The sequence below is a fragment of the Neolamprologus multifasciatus genome, chromosome 17, assembly GCF_963576455.1.
Source record: "Neolamprologus multifasciatus chromosome 17, fNeoMul1.2, whole genome shotgun sequence".
Taxonomy (NCBI): Eukaryota; Metazoa; Chordata; class Actinopteri; order Cichliformes; family Cichlidae; genus Neolamprologus; species Neolamprologus multifasciatus.
In genome coordinates, this window is record NC_140455.1 from 33,533,110 (window position 1) to 33,557,815 (window position 24,706).

The 24,706-nt window shown below is 39.3% G+C and overlaps 1 protein-coding gene across 1 annotated transcript in view; it reads left to right on the plus strand.

Annotated features, from left to right (window-relative positions):
• The window catches only part of LOC146499715 (uncharacterized), a 56,359-nt gene extending 33,343 nt beyond the window's left edge, over positions 1-23,016 (plus strand). Inside the window, exon 2 of the mRNA XM_085137626.1 lies at positions 17,318-23,016. Coding sequence (XP_084993752.1) covers positions 17,318-17,354 — 37 coding nt within the window. The 3' untranslated portion in view covers positions 17,355-23,016. The remainder of the gene's footprint in view (positions 1-17,317) is intronic.
• Positions 23,017-24,706: the final 1,690 nt, after the last annotated feature.

A 24,706-nucleotide genomic window follows, 5' to 3' on the forward strand; every position in this document is an offset into this window, starting at 1 on the left:
CCTGCAGTCTCATAATAAAAGTTTAGCACTGTGCTGTCCTCAGTATAAGTGTTTGCAGGAAATGTATTTTCAGCTATGAAGCTAGCTTATTTTTATGTTCTTTTGTTTTGTCCTGCAAAGAACTGACAGTGTGTTATGTTTGGCAGAATTCAGTAGGGTGTTTCATTTGTTAAACTTTTCAAAATAACTTAAAAATGCTAACAGGTTAAGCACCTTTAGGAGTTACCAAATATAGCTTGAGTACATCAGTAGAAAAAAGATTACATGAAGGGAAAGAAAAGGGTGGCAAATACATTCACACTGGCACTTATGCTTTATCACCAAGTGCTTATAGCAGGGGTCCCCAATCCCAGTCCACGAGGGCCGGTGTCCCTGCAGGTTTTAGATCTCACCCTGGGTCAACACACCTGAATCACATGATTAGTTCATTATCAGGCCTCTGGAGAACTTCAAGACATGTTGAAGAGGTAATTTCTCTATTTAAATCAGCTGTGATAGATCAAGGACACATCTAAAACCTGCAGGGACACCGGCCCTCGTCGACTGGGATTGGGGACCCCTGGCTTATAGATACATACATTCTGTCATTTAATAAACCATCATCAGAAATACAGTGCTCGGATTCAAAAGATAGGGAGATAAGCATATTAATACAACTATAAATATTATTTCATGTTGGAAATAGATGTGACAATCACTCTATCTGTACTTTTCATTATGCTAATATTCCTCTCTGTGCCCTTGACTTGCACCTTGGCTCCTCCCAGCAAGGATATGAGAGAGATACAAAGAAGAGAAGCAAAGAAGGAGGAACTGAAATTCAGGAATCCTTGCTAAATGCTATGTGTGTGTGTTTGTGTGTGTGTATATATATATATATGCCTGTAAAATGCAACAGGTATTTCTTCCTATAGATAAGACTAATTGCTACATGTGAGACTGGGCCTTTGATATAATTTGACCTTTCCTCTGGAGGAAACGCATTCGTCAGTTCCTTTTGATTTGAGTCTGTCTGAGCCAGTATTTGTGTTTTAATGAAGAACATCAATGTGTTCAGCTTCAGTTATAAATCACTGGAAACCATCATAGACATAAAAATCTCTGTGAACAAAGTGGCTTGGATCACTGCCATAGTTGCCCTCTTGGGCTTCCTGTATCAAGTTAGCAGTTGAATTTTCAGTTCAGTTATTAATTTGTAGTTTTAATATGGTGCTTTAAAACCATGCATACATACATACAGCGCTCTGGCTCTTCAGTAAGAGAAATGCTTTAAAATGGAAGTCTATTTAAACCTGGAACACTGAACCAGGCGATAAAACCCACCTACACAACTGTACTTTGGTTTTCTCTGCAAGGTTTTGGGAACTAAGCTGCACGACACGACAGAGCTCACCACTCACTAGCAACTAAACTATAAGAAGGACAGAGATTTCATCCGGTCGCTCTTTTTTTTGCACCGCTACCTGATAAAATATCTTCCGGTATGTGCGGCACAGCAGAGAGGGAAACAAAATTACTTTGGCTCGGAAGTTTGGAGCCAGTGAACCATGTACAGGGAAGCAATTACACAGCTGTAGAAAATGGCTAACCTCGGCCAATGAAGCACAGTGATACACAGGCACCCCTACTGTAAATGACTGCTTGACAGTTGGGGCTGCTTTTAATTTTTCTAGCCTCTGCCATGTAAATGTTGGTAGTGGAAACCACCAGTTTCAAATTACTTGCTTTTCTCTTCTCAAAGAAACGCACATTTATATTATTGATATTTCTCGCCTCACTTTATGGTTGGTAAGGCAGAATTTTCACTCCTTTTCAGGCCAAACCAAGTTTCCTTTAAGCATTGCATTGTAATATTAGGTATGATCAATCATACCTAATATTATGTAATAAGATCGTATTATTATCTGAAAGAAATTCTACACAGCAGTGTGCTCCCTCATTCTTAGAGGTGGCAATATTAGTGTGTCTGCTATACTTATTAAAGCCTCGTGTGATTACAGTATCAGGAACAATGTGGGACTGACTCTATCCAAACAGGAGAGATTATTGTGTTTTCTAACAAATCTATCATACCTTCTGTGTGACTTACTATCATAAGATTGATAGGAAATGAATTCCATCAGCTGGTTTTTGTGATTATAAGAGCATAGAGAAATCAAACCACACTCCTCTTGTATTTTCTGGCATTCTGGTTATTATTAACTGTCTAATAAAAACTGTAAAATATCTGGAGCAGACACCATTTTTTTTCTTTAGTCATTAAATAAAAACAAATGCACATAATAAAAAATTCTGAATTATAAAAAGGTTGTTAGAATGCCAAAGTAAATTGACCCTTCTTTAGACACATCCAGTTACAGTATACTCTCTGTTTTAGAGCCACTGTGAGAAATCTGGTAAGTTTTTGGCAAATAAAATGATACAATTCAAAGCTATGCAATAAATCAGAATAAAAGAAAGAACAACAGAGTCACCTCAGATGATTCTACATTTACTGATATATTCATGAATGTTAACACAGGTAAATTATAATGACAAATTAACAATATTTAGCATAAACAGAATGTAAAAAAGTATTTGTTTCATAAAAATACCTCTTTGCATGCTGTGCTGCCGTTACTTGCTCAATAAACTTCTTACAATTAGCTTTACAGTAAACTCATATCCTGTCTAAGTTCAATTATTTTAGTATAGAATACAGCATTTTAAGTGAAAACATCCTCACTTTGTTAAGCATGTGAAACAATTCCTAAACATGTTGGTCAGGCTATCCTGTCAAGTTAGGAGTCATAGTAAAACCTTCCCCAGCACTAGGGATGGGTACCGGTATCCGGTGCCATGATGGCACCGGTTCTGACATAAACGGTAGTAACCAGACCGAAAAGCAGCGCACATTTCGGTGCTTTATTTATGTGCTTTTTTTTCCTGGGATGTCATACACTTTGAATTCTAGCCAATCATTTTACGTTTCTGAGGATAGTAGGCGGGTCCAGGTACGTACGTTCTTTTAGAGCAGAGCTACAGATTAAAAATGCCCAAGTCTGGCTGTACTTCACAGCAAAATATGCAAACTCAGCAGCCTGCAACAAGTGCTTTAAGCTGATACTGTGATACTGTTAAAGGAAGTAACACCTCAAATCCGATGAAACACCTGGCGACGCACAGCGGTTTTTTTAAAAGCCGAAAAATGCGCCTTATTTGATAGCTTGCTGCGAGACCTCACACTGTGCACATCACAGGTGGGTTGCCTGTTATCGGACCGGAGTTAGCAACATCCCCCAAAAACCCGAAGAGTAGAGTCCTGGCCCCTAGCCCTGCCAGTGTAGCAGAAATGATGACGGATGATGATGGCAGCAGCAGCTGTTCTTCTCTGCGTGACTAGCTTAATGTTCTTCGTGTGTAATTTACGTTGAGTAGGCTAACCACGTTATTACATTAATGCATGTAAGGTGAACTAGCAAACACCGTCGTAGTTACATGCAGCTGTCTTCTTGTTTGATGGCAGATACTCCCTTCACCCTGGCCAAAAAGGCTAAAATAACCAAAGAAAAAGTGGAAAACAGTTAAACATGAGAGGTTTTTGGACAAAGTTTGTGTTTTTTCCATTGTTTAAGCACTGCTTCCAGCCAAGAGTGATACCATATATGCCCCATAGCTGCAGAAAAGGCTAACATTGTTATCTTTTTACAAAAAACAGCTGAACATGAGAGGTTTTTGGACCAATTTTGTGTTTTCCATTCTTTAAGCACCGGTTTGAGCACCGTTTAAGCATCGGCACCGTTTCAAAAGTACCGGTTTGGCACCGGTATCGGATTAAACCTAAACGATACCCATCCCTACCCAGCACTTATTAAAAGATTTACATAAATGAACGTTTGTATATATTTGAGTTTGTGTGTACTTTTTGCATTTCTGCCCTGTGCAGATTAGAGAAAATACAAAAACATGTCAAACTTAAACAAATAAACTTCAAAGATTTCATTAAAAGGCCCAAATTACCATGACTTTCATGCTCAAGTGTATGTAAACCTCTGACAACAACAGCATTTACATGCTGAAGTATGCTGAACTTTATTGACATCTGAATGTCTGAACACATGGCAAGGATTACCTAGACCATATACTTTCTTCTTGGCATTGGGATGGACCACTGTAGGACTGATTTGACAAATGAATACACTTGACATTATGTTGTACTAAACTGTCTATTAGATTTCACTAACAGAACACCAGACTGCTCCAGCCCTGGCTATCAGGCAAAGTCACTACAGAATCAACTCAGCTTTATGTTCAGGAAGCAGATGCTCTATCTAATCTATCTTATGCTTTTTTTTTCTTTTCTTTTTGTTTAATTGCATTTAAAGTTTGCTGGTATAGACACTGAGTACCTCTCTGCTTGGCATGTCCTACATTCTCCATATATTAATACCACTCCTGCATGCCATGAATCTTGTGTCCTTTGTCCTATAGTTTGTTTTTTCCTCTGTCCTCCAGGTATCACTGATTCCAAAGCTGAACATTCCAGGTCTGCTGTTCCTAGCCAAGAAAGATCATGTGCTGCTTAAAAGAGAATAAAACCTGGCTTTCAGCCAAACACATCAGCTACGCAGCCACTGACGTACATCATTTCCCTCTCTCAGGGCACATTGCTTACATGCATAACCTTCAGATTTACATTTCCTCACCGAAGGATTACTCGAAATAAACATGTCTCATGCGGCAGGGTGGGAAAACTCTATAAGCTAGTTCTATTTGGTATCACAATATGTCATAAGTGAGCCAAAATTTCTTTCCATTGTCTGTCAGCAAGGAGGATGACAGTGATTGTAGATGATGATCATGTAACATAATGGACTCATATCAGCAGATGTGTTTTTTCAGACTAATGGCTTTGTTCTTTTTCTGTTTGAAAGATGAAAAACTATCTAAAAGTCACTTTGATCAGTGCATGCTACACTCTCCCACATTGTCAGGATTGGTTATGGTTCTATTGTAGAAGCACTGCTGGGTAAAGATGACATGGGGCATGACTGATGGTTGGCATGACATGCAGGCAGCTCGGAAGCTATCTGGAAAGATGTTTCTGAGGTAAGCAGGCTTTGAGCTTTAGTACAGTGATTTACTTTGTTTGGAATCAGCAGGGTGACAAAGGAGAGGGGACACACGGCTGATCAAAAGTTATGGCAGACTGGATCAGTTGATGCATTTGTTTAAATAACTATCAGACTAGAAGCTACGGTCTACTTCTCAGCACTGATACCACTACGGAAACTCACTCCACATTTATGTGTAGTTTTACATTTTCATTTTTAGGTTTCCATAGAGTAACAATGTAATACACTTATCTAAGCACTGTGTGTTTCTGTAGGACTATCAGTCTCTTGTTGTGGAGGGATTTTGGACCACTTTTCTTTACAATCTTTACAAGATTGATTTAGTTCATTGAGGTCCTGCCACAGCATTTCAGGCAGGTTGAGGTCTGGACTTTGGACCATTGCAACACTTTGATTCTTTTCTTTTTCAGCCGTTCTGTTGTATATGTATTGGCATGCTTGGGATCATTATTCACTGTTGAGTAATTGTTGGGATAGGACCCCGTTTCAGACAAGCTTTAACACTCAGTCAGATGGTTTCACATGTGACTCTAAAACACTTTGGTCTACAGAGGACTTCATGGTTGACTACAAGGTGACTACAAGGTCCCATGGCTGCAAGTCCAAATCATTACCCCTCTACCATTGTGCTTGATAACTGGTATGAGGTGTTTGTGCTAATGTGCTGTCAAAGGCGACTTCCAACAGGGTAATCAGGACCCAGGAAACAGAGTGGAGGAGGGGTCCAGTCTTCAACACTGGGCCTCTCCACCTTATTCACTGGGTTTGGTTAAAGTTGGACACAGGACTGCATACACTCATGTAGAAATGTTCTTCTCCACATGAGTGTATAAGTGAAGCTGAATGCAAAAGAAAATGAGTGTTCTCAAAAGAGAGGTTAAATAAGAGGTTATCAGGAGCAGAGCAGAACTCGAGTTAACCTTTATCAGCCTGCATTTTTTCAGAAACGTTACCAAACGTTTATGTGCTCTCTGTGCAGAGGAGTTTTTTGTTTCCTGTTCTCATGCTGTCCTCCCATAGGTGCCCAGCATGAGTAGAGGTCTCTTTTTCCTCTTCTACTTTCCCATTGTTGTGTACTTTTTCAGTGTTTTTCTGTAACGCTGCCGGTCTCCGACCTGTATTCGCATGTGATGTCTATGTTGTGTGTGTAAGTCGGGGAAGGGGTTCTATTCTACTGCGGGGCAACCTGCATGTGGCCAATAAAGCCTTTCATTCATTCATTCATTCATTCATTCATTCAAGTACTATTCTTGGGGTTTTGCATTAATAATATATTTACTATTAGCATTCGTATAAAAATAAATGTAGATAGATGTGGCATTAAAGCAGGCCTTTTTTTCAGAGAATCATATTGACTTTGATACGGTAAGAAAAGGACCACATCAAAAAAAACATAGGAAATCGGAAGATCAACTGACTGCTGTGAGAGCGCTGTGACTGTCAGCCCTTTGTCCGACTGACTCCAGCTCCTGCACGTTGGATGGCAGCTGCTGATGATAGTTCTGGTTCTGTTCTGGGGACCCTGTCTGACCTGATGTGTCGCTCTAACAAGAACCTGCAGCAGGTGGAGGACTGGTTCATGTGCTGAGTCTCCAATGTCTACAGAGCAGAACAAGGACTGCCAGCTGCAGCACGCAGTGGTGTAGTTTTAGTTTGATGACGGGGATGAGAAACTCCATGGAGAGACAGCTGATTTTTGCTCTATTATTTATTTTCATAAAGTATATATGCTATGATTTATTAATGTATATAAGAACCTGTGGGTGTGCCTTTATTTGTGGTCATACCCTAATGCAAATGGATTACTGTGTTTTCTTTTTAAAGACATCAGAGGACCTGATTGAGATGGTGGGCGAGGCGGTGCTGGCACATCTACAGCTGCTCGCTAGCTGGAAGAAGTCCTTACCCTTGAGCTACCTGAATAAGAATTAACGTGTAATTTAACAAAATAATTAAAGAATACTTAGCTGTCATCAAGCTGCAGTTACTCTCTATTTTGAAGATGTCCAATAAGAGCAGCTATTACTGATTAAAGACTGAAAATCATGTAATAGGAACTCTTTGGCAAAAAATGTTGTTTTTCACCCATTTGGCAGGAGAGGTATGGCTAATTCACTGCCACATTAATAATAGTTTTTAATAAAATAAATTAAATAGAGCAAAAATCTGTGCTTGTAGAAAAAAAGCTTTTTTTAGTTTCAAAAAGAATTGACTGAAAAATGATCAAATTGTTTAAATTCTGTGACCTGAATTTCTTGATACTTCACATCTGCTTATTTGGCTTTCATTTGCAAAGCCATTGTTGTCACAGGCACATGTCATTGTGGTTGGCATGGCTGTTTAAAAAGATAAAACATGATATATGAGTGAATAAACAACATTTTTAAGAATAGTGTGCATGGATGCAATTGAATTTAATGCCTGCTTGGAATCAGGAATTGTTGCAGTAAAATATAACTGTCTTTAAAGACTTTTAGATGCACTTTCACCTTTACTTTGAGGGTACGGAGTCCTTCAGGTGGTGTCATTGTGACTAGCACCACCAGCATCCCTGCTGTGAATTGTGTTGTTGGAGGGTCATGTCCTCCTTTAGGTCTCCCAGCATCCTCCCAGCGCGAATTCCCCTCCTTCTTGTGTGAAGCTGTTAGTGTGCTAATCGCTTCAGCCACACTCCATTATCAAGGTGCAGTGTGCCTCTAGTAAATGCAGTCCCTCACTTATCACCTGGTCTTTTGGGGATAGTTTGAATAAGTTGATGACAGCTGCAGAAAAGTATAAAGGACTTGTGGTCTCCACCATACATAGACACTACACTGACGAATCAGCAAACAGTGAGCACACATCAAATAGTTTTACTCATACCAAACAACATTTTTGTTTTGTCTCAGTAGACAAAAGATGTGACACCAGTTTGCTATCGGTGTCCTTCTAATGTAAGGGATGTACGACGATATCCTCTGTCTTTTAGAAAACAAAACATGTTCCAAACTTTATCAAAAGCTGAAATGTAACAGTCAAAGACCCATTATTGAATCATATCTGACCTGCTGCTGGGCCTCACCTTTTCCCTTTTTTATGCTGCTGGGATTGTGGTTACAGAGCATATCAATTAGCGCTTCATACTGTATTTGAAGGGCTACTTGGCCATCAAAATGGTGCACCTTACAATACAAACATGCTAAATATACAAGGAAGTGCAGGGAATTGGAGAAAACAGAGGGGGAAAGCTTCAATATCTCACCTGAAATAGCAATCTACGCCAAGCCATTGTTTTTGGAAGATCCAGTCATGTCAGAGTTGTTGTCTGTGGTTGATAAAAATTGTGCAGACTTGTGGGTCTGGGCTTGAGATTCCTTCAAGGTGTACCTAGCTATACCTGCCAGGCTTAGCTGTCAGCTTCAAGCTGGATACAGCTATCAGCTAGCCCCCCATGGTACCCTAATCCACAGTTATCGAGATTCATGTCAGCCCACTCCAGTACCCTAGTTCCTCAACTTTCGCAGTTTAAAGAGTGGGCCTACTAAGCCTCCAGTGCAGCCTCCAGCCATAAGAACTTCCCAGCCTATAACTGCATCTGTGTTAAGTTATACCTCTTGGCTGACATTCACAAAAATATGTTTTTGTCCATTTTGGCTGGTCTGTGCCAGAAGGGTTCAGAAGTCCCAGCCTCCATCACCAGCTCCTTGCTCCATCCCGAGAGAGCTGTTTGTACCAGCCACCTTTCTTGATCCTGGAGGGTCTTTACCTTCACCACCTCTGGATGAGGTCCATCTGCTCAACTCATCTCTTTCTGGCCAAAGAGGGTTTCTGCTTATACTGGTGCCCCCAGTCCTGCCTCTAGTCTGTCTTCTGGAGAGGCAATACTTGCTGTCTACCTGAATTCTTCAACACACCAGCAAAAATCACATAAAAGCCTCTGGGCTCTACACCCAAGATGTAAATTTCTTCTGTACTCCAGCTGGTTGTTCACTACTGAAACACCATCCAAGCAAATCTGTTCCGAAAACACTGATTTGCGACGACAATTGATTTACACCGCATTTCACATACATTTGTATTTTATTTATATTCACGTGCATGTTTGTTAGGATTATTATGAATACAGTGCTTGGATTCATCGACTTCTAACTGAAGATAAAGAAAAAAGCCCAGCTAACCTGCCTGCTCTCCCTTCCTTTCACTGCACATATGAAAAACCATAAATGCCATTTGAAGAACATGCAGGCCTTGCTCTGCTCTGCTTTATCGCTTTAGCCAAATGGAATTACAGTCATATAATCATAAAAAGAGAAGGCAATCAGAAGTCAAAGTAACTGAAAAGTACACATCTGGGCAGATAAGAAAAACATTTTACATATAGGCCTGAGATTTCCTATATTGCTACCAGACTGCAGCAGAGATATAATGGTGATCATTGTGATATTGGATCTCTGTGCACTGTTATTTTGTCAAATGAACACTCCAAGCCCTGTGGCTTTCTCCTATCGAATTAGACTAAAACACATATATTACACTGAATGAACAGTCAACTATTGTCTAAAATGTTCTTAGGATGGAGAACTCGTGGCTTCACTCAAACAGTCACAAAAAATTTAAAGCATTAATGACGAATATGAAATTTTATGCACCAAAAAACAAATGAAGAAACGTATGTGAGATTGCAAAGAGGAATCACAAAGAGGAACTGACACTCTCACAGCAGATCCAAAGCAGCCATTAAAGTTTGCCTGATGGGCTGCTCTTTTCCATAAGCTATTTAAAACAAAATGTAGGCAATCACTTCTGTGCAGCGACATAAGACTTAGCATGGAAATGACAAGATCATGCAAGAATGTTCTTTTGAAGTAATTATGGTGGTGAAATGCTGAAATAGAGTTGTCAAGCTCCTGACCCCATTATGGCTTCAAATTTCTTAACAAAGTTTCAGCGCTTTGAAATGCACTGAATAATAATGACGCTGTGATTTAAAGTGCTTTGCCTTTGCTCTTGGGACTATTGACAGTTGTAGAAGCAGAATTTACAGACTTCTAGTGAAGCAAAGAGCTCACACTGCAGCCCTGGGTCTGTTTTTACTGAGCTATTCCCTCCATTTTTACATTTGTGTTCCTGCCCATGTGTCAAGTAACATTTTTTTAATCATAGAAAATGATTACACACCTGTGCGTGTGCATGTGTGCACAAAAACAGACCATGTATGTGTTTATCGGTGTAACTGAAACATTTCTAAATGTCTAATCTTTCCACCAATGATAATTTTGTGACAATGCTGCAGATGTTAAAGAAATTACAACTTGCGCTGTTTATGAATGCTAGCCATCTAATGAGGTTCTATTAGAACAATATTTAATCATGTCACCTTTAAGATGACTGTCTGAGTCATACCTCATTTGATTGTCATTCACATGGAAATTGTGAAATTTGAGTTGTGTATTCGTAAATCGTAGTATTTCCATCAATCCATTTTCTTCCACTTACGCAATTCAGGATCGAGATTAGGCATGCTCTGGACCGTTCTCCAGTCTGTTGCAGATCTAACACAAAGAAACGGAAAACCATTCACACTCATATTTGCACCTATGGTCAATCAATAATCACCAGTTAGCCTAACATGTATGCTTGTCTCTGGGAGGAAGAAAGAACACATCATCTCAACACAGAAAGGCCGTGAGGCAACAGTGCTAACAAATACACCACTGCACTACCTGGTAGTGGTTATGTTTGTAAAAATATATTACGTTATTTAATATAAAACTAATTTCAATACTGAAATCAGCCTCCACAGGTCCCACGCCTTGTGCACCTGCTCAGCACCAACATATGGTGCCAGAAAATGCTGTTTTCCCTTTTTATTTGAACTTATTAAGACCACGTAATTTAGTCCGGATGGACGAGCAGAAGGTGAGGGCACAGGGAGTCATGGCAATGTGGACAAAGGCTGTTTTGCTGCAGGTTGGGAGTATGGAATTCGGATCACTATAGTTAGCCTGATAAATATTCAGTCAGGACTCAGAACCTGAATTAAACTTTAACCTGATCATAATTTATATTCTAAGGACTTGGTGGATATAGGGTTTTAGTATTTATAACTATGTATGAGTTTGCCGAGTTATATAACTGAAGACCATTATTTTTATTTAACAATGTTTAGAACACAGCTTAAAGACTTTTTTTTCCTATTAGACAGTGTAGAATATATGAATACAATTAAACTTCAACTGTAACTTTATTAAACTATATCCACATGAAATGACATTGTGGAAATGTCAATCAATTTGATATTGCTAAATGATATCACCACTTAATATAATTGCATACAGGGATGGTAGAAAAATGTTTACACCCTCTTTAAATTCTAAGGTCATATCAGGCCATCATAAAACTCATCGGGTCCTTAGCAGGTCTTAAAATTAAGTAAATAGAACTTCTGAGTCAACTTCAGACTAACAGCAGAACATGACATACCTTATTACAGCATTTCATTGTTTAGTTAACAAAAATTAAGCCAAAGTGCAGAAACACTGTTTAAAAAACAAATTGCAGCCATACTGCTTCCATGGGAATCAAGAGAAACAGCAGCCAGGTGTTGATAACCAAATATTCAGGTGTGTGTTAACATAATTCCAAGACGGAAAGACATCACCAATGATTAAAGAAGCAGCTCTTGCTGCCCATCAATCTGGCAAGGGTTATAAGGCCATTTCCAGACAATTTGAAGTCCATCATTCTACAGTGAAAAAGATTATTCATATGTGGAAAACATTCAAGACAGCTGCCAATCTTCCCAGCATTGGACACACCAGTAAATTCAGTCCAAGGTCAGACCGTGCTATCCTGTGAGAATTTGCCAAAAAACAAACAAAAAAAGACTCTACAGACCTCCATTAAATTTCAAAGCTGTACATGACAATACAAGTACTGAACAAGTATGGTTTGATGGAGAGATTACCAGGTCTTAAAATAAATAAAACGCCAGAAAGCGTAGGCTTCCAAAGCTGAACAAACTACAAGACTTTTGGACAGTTGGGACTAGATGTTTGGCTATAATGCACATCATCTCAAACACCTCACACTAGCTGTCAAGCATGGTGGTGGAGGAGTGAGGATTTGGGCTTGTTTTTGCAGCCACAAGAGCTGGGCACCTTGCAGTCATTGAGTTGATGATGAACACGTCTGTATACCAAAGTATTCTAGACTCAAATGTGAGACCATCTGTCAAACCACTAAAGCTTGGCTAAAACTGGTTTTTCAGGACAAAAACAGGACAATGACCCCAAGTACAGCAGCAATTCCACTACAGAGGGGCTGAAATGGGAAAGAATCAACGTGCTGCAGTGGTCCAGTCAAAAATTCAAAATATGTTCCCTCTCATATCCCAAAAGGTTGATTCTGTTCATCCGGAGACTTCTTCAAGCTGAGATTGACCTCACAGCCCATTGTTCATTCAGTGGGCCAGTTTTAGTCATTGTGCAAATGTACTGTTTATAAGTCTGTGAAGGTTCTCAGTCATCCAGGTCATTGTAGTCAAAGGAGCTTGCAAAGAAAAGCGTTTGGACTTCTTTAAGTTGCTTGAAGACGTTTCACCTCTCATCCGAGAAGCTTCTTCAGTTCTAAGGTCAAATGGTGATGGGTCCCAATCAGCCAGGGTTTCGGGTGAGCTCATTGTGAAACCTGGCCCCACCTTACAATGAGCTCACCCGAAACCCTGGCTGATTGGGACCCACACCCAGTTTCACACCTTGGCTCAGGCGATTAGAGGATCATCAGGGGGTCCTTTTGTCCCTCTGTGGGGGGAAACTCCCACTAGGTTTAAATCTGGGACTCTCCACCATTTGACCTTAGAACTGAAGAAGCTTCTCGGATGAGAGGTGAAACGTCTTCAAGCAACTTAAAGAAGTCCAGACGCTTTTCTTTGCAAGCTCCTTTGACTACTGTTTATAAGGTTGGGGAAACCTGCAGTCAGCTGAGACTGAAGAAGTCACTCGGATGAGTGACGTAACGTTTCTCCCACTGAAAACGCTACGTCCAGATGAACAGAATCAACCTTTTGGGATTTCCTTACCTGGATGATTGTGCATGCATCAAGACATTTCCTCATACCTTTTGAATTATATTGTGCTCAAAGATAATATTTACAAAAAGTAATCCAAGCACATTTATATTTCTCAGATTCAAGCAATATTGTCATATTTGTTTTATTTTCTTTCTGTGAGTGGGCAATTACTGTTCACCCTGAAAGATGGCATTATCAGCAAGCAAAGTGTGCCTCCGGAATCATTATCTACATTAACAGTTTATTTTAGGAAACGATGTTAGTGGCAGTGCTTCTAGTTAAAATAAGGTTTTTTTTCTCTAGCTCAGTTTTTACCTAACAATCCAGACCATATATAAAATATATTATGAAAAACTATTAAAAAGTCAAGATACCTGAATTATCGTAATATTAGAGAGGGAACTTTCCCATATTCCACCAGATTTACATGTTACATGTTAATAAGTAATAACAAAGCTGACAGTTTTAAACCAGGAACCCTCTTGCTGTGATGTGAAACCACTAACCACTTGCCCAGTATGCAACATGTAAATGCCATCAGAACATTAAACTTATAATAAACCTTTTTTCATTTAACCTTTTCATATTCTCAACTTCCTGTGCAACAAATTGGAAGTAGCATGCTTATCTTCCCTCCTCATAACTTACAGACTGTGTTGCCACTTTCATACTATTCAGACCTGAGGTTAGAGGACTGTGCTGCAAATGTGTGTTTGGAGAGACGTATTTTAGTGTAGTTTAAAATGTATGTGTGACAAAATTGCTTGGTTGTTAGCTATCTTGATACTTCAACGTTACACTTAGGCTTTTAAAGTGGGCTGGAACAATCTGGAACATGCCATCACCTTTAGTTAATGAGTAATTACATCTGATAGGCAGGCTAATGCATTTTACTAGCAAATTAGTTATTTTTTGTATCTTGCATTGCTGCCAGAGACGGAATGGCAATACTTGACAGGTAATAAGAAAATAGCAACACCCCACTGCCAGCTTACACCTTGAACACATCCGTTTCCTTTACATTCCTGTGATCTGTTTGCTGTGCAGATAAAGTTTCAGTGTCAGTACTTCAGCATCTAGCTAGCTACAGAAGCAAACTGAACATAAATAGTAATGTTTTTTAAGTGACAGATAAGCCAAATGTAATTACTGCATTTACCAAGGAGTAAAAAAAATGTTACTGGACTCCCTGATAGACATGAAAATACTAGCCATACTAGATAAATGCTAGAGCAGGGTTAACTGCTTAGTTTGCTGTATTGTGATAAAGTTTCCGATATCAATCCATTTATGATGCTCAATAGGTTCTCTCAATGAATTTTGCATTTTAAACCAGCTTTATAGTGTCTAGCAGCTGGAAATCATACATAAAGCATGCAGAACATCTGCTTATATCTTGTTGAATTCAAATCGCTAAATCCACAAAGAGCAGCGGCGCAGATCATCTGTACACAAAGAAGACTCTACTGAAGCTCACTGAACAAATGATTATGTGACTCCAGATAGGTCTTTACCTCACACTGCACCGCTACACCTGATCTTAGGGTTTTCCCACTTACCGCTGGTTACGTTACTGCTTCACACACAAATATAAAGTGAATCCAGTAACAGATTAGTTTTTTAAAGCATTACCCCCAGCTCTGTTTGCCTTTATGTTCGTTTTTATTGTTTTGTTTTCCCAGCATCACTTTGCATTACTGACATTTATTCCATGAATGTTAAACTGTAAGGCCGGCAATATGTTTTCTGCTTTTGCCATTAGTAAACCTTGCATTTCTATCTTCTAGTGGTATACATTATAGTGACAACTGATCACAATTGAAAGACCAAATGAAGAGGCTATACTCATGCTGAAATTTAATACAGTATGCATTGAAAAACAGCAGGTGATTTTACTTACTTTGAAGTGGTGATAAATCGTCTGCTGCTGCCACCGGCAAATGTTGTCTGGAGCCAATAAAATAATCCAAATTTGATTATTTCTCTGACTTTGAGTAATATAGTTTATATTGGTTGCAGTTTTGCAGTGATCAGTAATACAACCCAGGCAATTTAGAAGAAGAAGTTTCAGGACAAATCTATTGTTCCTAGAAAAAGGAGAGCAGGCGCTGTGACGTTATTTACGATGGAGCTGCTCTGCAATGTGACGTGCTAGATGTTTTAAATAACCAGACAACTGAACGACTCTAATAACCAAATAAAAAGCCGACTGTTATCTTGAGTTATGTTGAAGGATGGAGCCTCGTGCCCCTCTACTATTATGTCTGGGCTCCATGTCATCAATCCTGCCCATAGCATTAAATCCTGGCCAGGATCTATGAACCCCTATTGGTATTGGATTTCAGGTCTGCTATGAAACCCTCAGTCAAAGCTTTAAAACATCATCTTTGTCTTAATCCACTGATCGATCGCTCTGACAGGTTGAAATAACACAATAAAGTAGATTTAGTGGTCAAACAATCGGGGGCACGTCATGCTTCAGAATAAAGGATGGCGCGTGGTGAATTGGAAAAAGGAGTAAAACTCTATCCCGAACAAAAGGGAATGCCCCAAATTAGTCCGCAGCACCACTGAAAACTGTAATGCACAATGTTTACTAGGAAAGCAATTAATAGAAGGAAAAACAAGATCTAGTGCAGCAAAAGCAACAAAAGAGAGTCCTAGAGACACAACAAAAATGTGTTTTTACAAAACCCCGATACTGATTTTTTTCTTTCTAATAGTATATCCTCATTTGTCCCGAGCAGATGACAGTAAATACATTTCCAGAATAGGTTTTCCATCACATCTATAGCCAATTATGTTAAAAATGATTAATAAATAATTCTGTATAAGACTTAGTTTACATAATTTGCAGTTGTGTTATTTTGCTGATTAATGCCAGTACACTTCAATTCAATTAGGAATTTACAGAAATCTACTGTATGTATCATTTTCCTCTAAAGAAGGGGTGTGAATGGGTAGGGGCAATATGGAAGGAGCGGCTCTTTTTTTATTCAGTGGTGGGTAAGAGTATATTTGTGCCCTAAGGTCACACAGAGTGGCACTTGGGCTGATCAAAGAGAAAATTGGACCAACCAATAGGGGCTTTTTGGACCACTCCAGTGCCCATCTGGTGTGACATTCAAAAATGAAGCATGGAAGTGTTCCACTGGGGCACAGACATATCCCCCAAAAAAGCCAGTTTGGCAGTCATTTTAAAGTCCATTATGCTTACTACGTTAAATGAACTTGGTGCCTGGAGTAGTTAATCTCAGACTTCCAGCTTGGTCCAGTGTGTCCAACCAGTGCCAGATAGCCAGAAACAAACATCTTAGAGCACTCTGCAATATGGACCATGTGAGAGATGACAGATGTAAAAGGCTTTTAAACAGGTATATAGGCCTTTATTTCTATTTTGCACCTGTATTTCCCACAGCAGAGGAGTAATTTACCATAGTTACAGTACAAATTAATTGGCCAATCTAATGAAAACTCAAGTTGAGCAAAGAATTTAACAAGAGAACAAAATAAGACAAATAACTGATTATCTCCAGCTTAGACATAATGATCCAAAACTAAATACACCGAGGAAACAGTTCTGCATTGAGGCAATATAGCAGAGCCCCTGACAGCATAGTCTCTATAGTCTGCTCATCACTATGGGTGAAAATACACTGCTCATCATCAGGAACCTATATATTCAGTAGCTCTTTCCACCCCAATTAAATGACAGATTGAGCGCCGCTATAAGTTCATTTAATACTGAATTGGTGTTATGTAATAGTTTTTTTCTGTAAAAGTGTGAAAATAAATGTAGATATATTAAGAGAATGCATCTGCCCTCTATTTAAAATCAATATATCCTTCAGTGTATCCTTGAAATATCAGGCAGAACTCCCCTTCGTAATACCACACTTGGCACTTTCCCCCAGGATATTGACCATAAAAGGAGTCCAAAAGGATTTTAATAGTTTGGAAGACAGTAAAATAGTAAAGTAAAATACAGTCTAGGGGGTGAGAAATAAATTAGTAAATCATGGCTTAGCTGAGGTTTAGCATGTTCATTTTGTAGCATTCTAGAAGTTGATATTCACTATTAATACTGATTTTATTTATATTATTTGTACTTGACAAATATTATTTTCTGTTATTGAATTTACTGTTATTTCAGAATCAGAATCAGAAAGGGTTTTATTGCCAAATGTTGAGCAGGTTTACAACATTAGGAAATTGCTGCGGTACTTAGTGCAAACATACTGTCATATAACGCTTAAATAGACATAAAAATAAGAATTAAACGTTTGATTGATATCAGAACAAGTTTTCAATGACTTTATCTGATGTTAAAGAAACTCGTCAGCATCATGGACAATCCATACCACCCCATGTATGCCTCACAGTGTGGTCACCATAGCACACACAGCAAAAGGCTGAAAAGACCCACTACAGGGGGTCTTTTCTGCCTGTGGCTATTAGACTGTACATCTCCTCCCTGTTCTGTAAGGGGTGAGAGCGACATTTAAATACAGTTTAAACCTCGACACACGCATAACACCCTTTCACAACACTGTACTGTCACCAGCTGTTGTTTACCACACAGGAGGATTACATTATCATCAGTAATTTGTTCGTTCTTTTTCACCCACCTCATCGGCTGAAATTAATATCGTTATTAATGTTGTGCAATTTTCTTCGTATTTGCACTATTATTCTCACATGTGAGATACTGTACATCCTGGCCTTTATATTTAGATTCTTACTGTTTTTCTTTTATAATCTGCATCATGTTATTGAATAGTTTTACTATATTCTGCTGCTTTAAATTAAGTCTGAGGTCAAGCTTCTCAGCTGGAGAAGGATGGAGTGCCCACTCCAGGGTATCGCAGTGTCATTTTCATGAACGAGGGAAGGAAGGAGTGCCAGAGTGACAGGCAGCTTGGTGCATCCACTCCAGTGAGAAAATGCTGCACCGGTCTGTTGTGGTGAAGTGAGGTGGGTGTTCAAGCAAAGTTGCTTGCTTACCGGTCGCTCTATGATCGCACCACGAGTTCTGTTTAGTGACCAAAAGAATAAGATAATGGATACAAGTGGCAGAAAAGAGTTGGTGTTGGCCGAATGGTGTCTGGGCTTTCTTTAAGAGCAAAGGTGAGGAACTTGGTCAATCGGGAGCGACTCAAAGTAAAGCCGCTGCTCATCTTTTTCAAAAGGAGCCAATTGAGGTGACATCTTATAGTTGAGCTCTTTCAGGCATGTCCCACTGGTGGGGGGGCAGACTCAGGACACACGGGGGAGATTATGCCTCTCAGTTTGCTTAGGAGCACCTCAGAGTCCCTTACAGAAGAGTTGGAGAGAGGGCTGGGGAGACTGCACTGAGGGAATCTCTGCTTAGAATCCTTCCAAGCCAACCTGGAACTGCATAAGTGATGAAAGATGGATGGATAGACGGATGGAACGAGCTCCAGAGCTACAGCGCTACTAATTAGAAGGTTGTTGGTTCAATCGCCAGCTGCTGCAGTTTGGATATCCTTGGGGAAGATACTAACTCCATGTTACTCTCTTATGCATCCGTTTGAGAGTGTGAGTAAGTGTGAATGTTCCATAAAAAGCACTTAAGCAGTGAATGAAGCTTGTTGTACAAAGCATTTTGAGTGCTCAGGTAGTGTAGAAAGGCAATACATGAGAACCAGTCATTTACTATTTACCTGTCCATGGATGGATAGACATTGTGCCAAAGGCTGCTTTGATTCTAGTTGCTTTTACTGTTGCTCAAAGCCTCCTTGAATTACCAGCAGCAATGCTGTCAGCTTAATTTGAAATAATCCCACAATCAGTATTGTTAAACATTTCACACTCGACAAAGCGTTTTACCTGCGAATGAACACAAACGAGATTATCTGAGGAGTAAGTCTACTGCTAACAGCAAAAAGCTATCGCTCTTCTGTGCCGACTCGATGGCTTCCAGGTAAAATTACATTGACGCGTAAGCTGGCATAGATGTACTGCCCAGGGAGACATATTGAAACTGTAACCCAAATGTTTCTTTGTATAAATTACACTTCATGACAAACTGCCACTGCTGATAAAGACCCATTTAAATGTATAGAGGGACATCATGGGGAAAAAAAACTGCCACTGGGAGGTTAGAAAACTTGTGCTATCAGGATGGTTCCCCTGAGGCCAGTAAGAAGCTGAACCACGGTGTTCTCTCCATGAAGCCTATTGTTAGTCTAATGAACAGACAGAACTTGATTAAAACATTTCAAACATCATTTGGCCCACAATGCGGTGTCGAAAGGCTCCCCCGCAGAGCACACTTAACACCCCGATGATCTGAGGCAGGAGGCCTCTTACCCTCACTCAAAGGTGAGCCCACAAATCACTGTAATGCATTCAGCAGGGGTCTCTCTCGTCTTCTCTGGTTCCCTTTCTCCTTCTCTTTGCCGCTCGCAACGCTCGTCGTTAAAAATTCATTAGACACTGTTTGTATCGCCTCCTCAAGGATGTCACCCTTGATGGCCAACTGTGTAGGAAAAGGCAGTTTCCGCAGGCCGGAGGGGATTGATGGAGCTCCCAGTGTGCGCCGAGGTACACTCCGTGTCTTTGATGTATGCGTCAGATCACCGCGTTAGAGACATGCTCAGCGTTTGAATGAGACGCACAAGAGGTTTAGAGCATGACCACAGACTGTGACCTCTGCGAGTTTAACTGCTGTTAGAGCTCTTATACCTAAAGTGCACTTGTGGAATGTTTGAATAGCTGTCGTTTTTGAATTACTTACTTGCAACTGTTGGGCGTGCAGTGTCGTATGCATTGTGAACTTTCAGGTATGTAACTGACAGTTCTAAAAATGATAATAATAAAAATAACGGCAAATGTGAAATGTTTGTGAATTAATGCAGAGGCAGGGAAAGTAAGTCGAGGAGTTGTGGGGATGAGAGCAGCGTGAATGACGGGGAGATTGACAAACTATTTTAAAAATAACCCTAAAGCATCCTTTTCTTAAACGGATGATCTGATATCGTCGTGTTGGTGTTGTTCCCAGATCATCATGAAAATGTTGTTCCAGGTTCAACATTGCAAGTGACCAATCACATTGTTGTGACGTTATTCTTTTGCGTACCAACCCATTCGTGCATTTATGAAATTCCAATGTTGCAAGGACAATATCAATTCTGCTTAGCGTTTATTAAAGGGTTAGGGTCCGTTGATCGGCGGACAAAGGCGGTTTCTCGCAGCTTAAGTACAGTTTTTTGTTTTACGCCGGTTTTTCCCGAAGTCGCAAAAGTATGACATCACAACATTCTGATTGGTCACTTGCAATGTTGATCCTGGAACAACCTTTAGTATGATGATCTGGGAACAACACCAACACGAGGATATCAGATCGTGCTTCTTAAACTCAAAAACGAATCTCATCTGCTTCTCCACAGCCTCACACTTTGTATAAATGACCTTTTAGTTAATTGATGAGAATTGCAATGAGCTTTCATGCACAACCATGCACTATATTAAGATGTTTATTAACTTTCCTATAATGGGGTTATAGCTTATAATCTATTGGCCATTTGTGATTTGACACAAATAATTTGATCATAATAGACGCTACAAGTGCATTGGTGCAAACAATGAATGTGGCACCACTAGAGATGTTTGAAATGATCATCAGCACAACTTTCCTTCAGCAACAACTTCATTAATATTTATTAAATAATAATAATGATAGCAATAATGGCATGCACATATTTTCCTAGAATGGTCAGCCCTTTTGTGTTATTGAGATTGTCCTTTCAGTTTCAGAGTTAATGACGGCACTTTTAGTCCCACACTCTAAAAATATTTATGCCCAAAATTTACTTTGATAGCATCTAAATTTTCCACTTAATTTTCTTACATTGGTATAATGTAAAATGTTAAATTCACTGGAATCTAATTAAAGGACATTTACTTGATTGGTACAACTTTAGTTTATACTAAGCATATTTTCCAAAATAATTAGTTATCTGAAAAATAATTAGATGTTTTTATATTTTAGTTGCATTTTATTTAAGATTATTGCTTCTTCTTAATGAGGGGCAAAGAGTCTATGTTTTAGTGTTTAAAGCCTAAGTCATTGAATTTACAATATAACTAAACACTTATTATGCTTTTAAACTAGGGGTGTCAAACTAATTTTAGATCGTTTACAGCTCATTTTGACTTTTAGTGGTTCTGGTACTCCAAAATATAAAGTTTTTGTTAATTTACAGAAAATATCAGTGGGCCAGATTGAAGTCTTTACGGGGCTGATTCTGATCCCTTGTGTTTGACACCCCTGTTCAAAACTTTAATGGTAGTATAACCCTGTGGGCCAGTCTCTCAAAACCTTTTTTTTTTTCCTATTTCAACTTTTCTTCCAACTGGCAAGTTGAAATTTGACAGATGTCAAAAATTGTCAGCCCTGAAATAAAAGTTCTGTACTATATATTTTATTTTGAGAAGCTGAATTTTTCTGCTTTACAGCTCCCTTCCCTCCTGTTCCCGCTTTCGTTTATTGCCGCCCCCTAGCATATAATTTATTCAAGGCTCAGCATTTAGCAAACGTAATCCTCTCTGCTGATGCTTTTAGGACTGCATACTGTACAGTAATTGTATAAAAGAGCAAAAGTGGGGTTTCAGGCACTCTGATAATCACCTACTCTTTGCCAAGAGCACACCAAAGGTAGTGTGGAAAATGGACGGGGAGAAAAAAGAAGTAGAGAAGCCAAAAAACCTTGACACAGGAGAATCAGCTGTCTATTGGACCGGTGAGCCGGGTCAGGCCGATAGGAGCTTGGCCAGCACGGTCGGTGCACTCAGACTCAGTCCTGTCCTGCAGCTCTGTTGCAGGTCCCCTGCCATAATGGAATCTGACAGGATGTAAATGAGTTTTTAAAAGAGCTGGTGAAAGCTGGTCATTTTTCTCATTTAGTGGTCCAGTGTGTTGGCTAGGTCCCCAGCTGTCACCCTGCATCCCTGCCTTTCCATGGATACGGAGAAGCACTCAGCGTACAGTAGCAAACCTTGATCGCTCAAACCAAAGAGGGCGTTAGGAGGATGCATTTCACACTTTTCAGGTCTTTTTTTCTTTCTTTTTACTCCTGAATAGAAAGTTGCACAGCATGATGGTTTACAACTTTTTTTTTGGCTTAACTCCACCTTTTTTCCAAAGAAATGTTCCTTTAAACCACTGAGATTTAAAAATTCGCTTTTGAAAAATAGCATTAGCTTGAAAAATGCTAACACTTATTAAAGTAAAAATACTGATAAACACTACTAAAAATACCCTGGGAGAAAATGTCAATAAATGTTTTATTCATTAGTTTATTTTAAGCTGCTAGTTTTTGCTCATTTTAGTATTTGTCTTTAGCTATTTACAATTCTTGATCACTTTAAGCTAACTAAACTATCAGCTTTGGTTTTTTGACCTAATATTTGATTTCAATAACTTAATTACTTTGTAATTCATTAATGTAATATAAATTCTGTTTTGATATAAATCCCTATAGATCACGTCAAAGCATCCTAATCAGATTTGAGTCTGGACTTTGATTAGTGTGGTCTACTTGCAGGTGTGTTTTTGGTGTCATTGTACCGCTGCAGCTGAAGTGTGCTTGAGCTTTGCAGCAAAAACTGATGGCTGGACATTTTCCTTCTCCCAGAATTTTCTTTTAGACAGCAGAATTCATGTTTCCATCACTTGCAAGTCAGGCATATCCTGAAGCAGCAGACCAGCTCCATACCACCTCCATGTTTGACTGTTGGTATGATTTTTTTTAATGCTGTTTTAGTTTTAATTAAATTGGACATTTTAGCTGTTTTTATGTAGCTATTTCAAGCAAATTACACCATTACGCTAAATTACTTTAACATTAATAAAGTATTTCAACCATTATTTAGATCTTCCACCCCTATTAAATACAGAAGAATCCCCTTAGGACCAAGTACTTGGGAGGCACTGGCATAGCGGACTTTATTTGAGACTTCAAAGATTTCCTCACATCCTATGAAGTCAGAAGTAAACATTGCTTCTAAGATGATTACAGGTGTCTGCATTTTAATGAGGAATTATATTACCAAACATGTTTATGCAATTAACTGTGCCACAACAAAATGATCAAAAAACAACTCCTGTAAGGTCTTCACATTAATACATGGTGCAGCCACTTTACGCAGATGCTCTCAGGGCTGCTCAGCAACACCACTGCAGCATTAATGAGCAGTGATAAGGACTACAGGCAGTTAGTTAGAGTTAAATGGAGCTTGAACACCCAGCTGACAATGAACCATCTACCACAGAGAGGTTGATCGGGGGGCGTAACAGCAGCGCTCGGGCCCGAAGCACCGGAGCTTAACCTCAGACTATATATGTCAAACTCCACACAGGGGCGAGGCGGTCAATGCGGCAAAAGGTGAGAGGAGCACTACTGCTGATAGATACACTAATTAAGGTTCTGACGCGAAATGTGTCAGGCTTGGTTCTTCTTCTGGTAAGCGAGCTGATTTTAGAAGCGGTTTCGTGTTTCATACAAGGCTTTTTGAAGGAAGGGCCTCAATTATTAGTTGCATTGATTCCACAGGAAATGATTGATGTGATTGCACAAGCTTAACATTAATGCTGTGCATCTTCTTTTCACCTGCACTTCTACAAGCTGGGCACTAGCTTTGCCTTCCTGCTGTTTGGTGCAAAGCAGATGGTGGACAGTGTGTTTATCTGAGCTTTTTCAGTGACAACAGCTGCTTGCTGTGGCAGGAAATGGAGCTGATAAAAGTGAAGAGAGTGGACTAAAAGAATAAAGGTGCTGTAGTTTAAAGAATAAAAGACACAATTTTTGTATTTTTCTTCTGTACAGGGAAGTTTACATTTTTTTTACAGGTCCTTCGTTTTCAGAGACTCACATGTGGCTGGACAAAATAGAATAATCTTAGTTATTTTTAATGCTTCAGTGAGAATAATTTGAAATTAATGACTGCCTAAAGTTGAGAACACACGTTCTAGACTTCCTTCCTTGTGTCTTTCCTTGAGATTCTCTCCCAGGTCTTTACTGAAGCCAGCTTCGTTTGATGCTTGTTTGTAGGTTTTTGTGCATTCAGTTTTGTCTTTAGTAACTAAAGAAATCATGCTCTACTGATCTGAGATCGGACGATGGACTTGGCCATTGAATAATATCCAATATCTTTGTCTTAAGAAACTTTTGGGTTGCTTTTGAAGGGTGGTGTCGGGTGAGAAGGGGGTGTTTTACTTTTATTTTAGCATCAGCATCAATATTATATCAGAATCATTTAACAAGCATTGCATTAAACATTGATTGAAGCTATTGATATTACATTAACATTTGTATTACAGTGATTGCTATAACCTGGTGTTAATCTTCTACTTACAGGTGTCAGAAGAATCATATTATCTCTCATTGCAGGTGTAAACATGATCACCTTATACACATTGCAGTTTGTTGCTCATTATAGAGTTGTGCCCGAGTTAATAAAGGTCAAAAACGTCAGTCGGCGTTATGACTGGCTGATCCATGGTGTGGGATGACTTTGG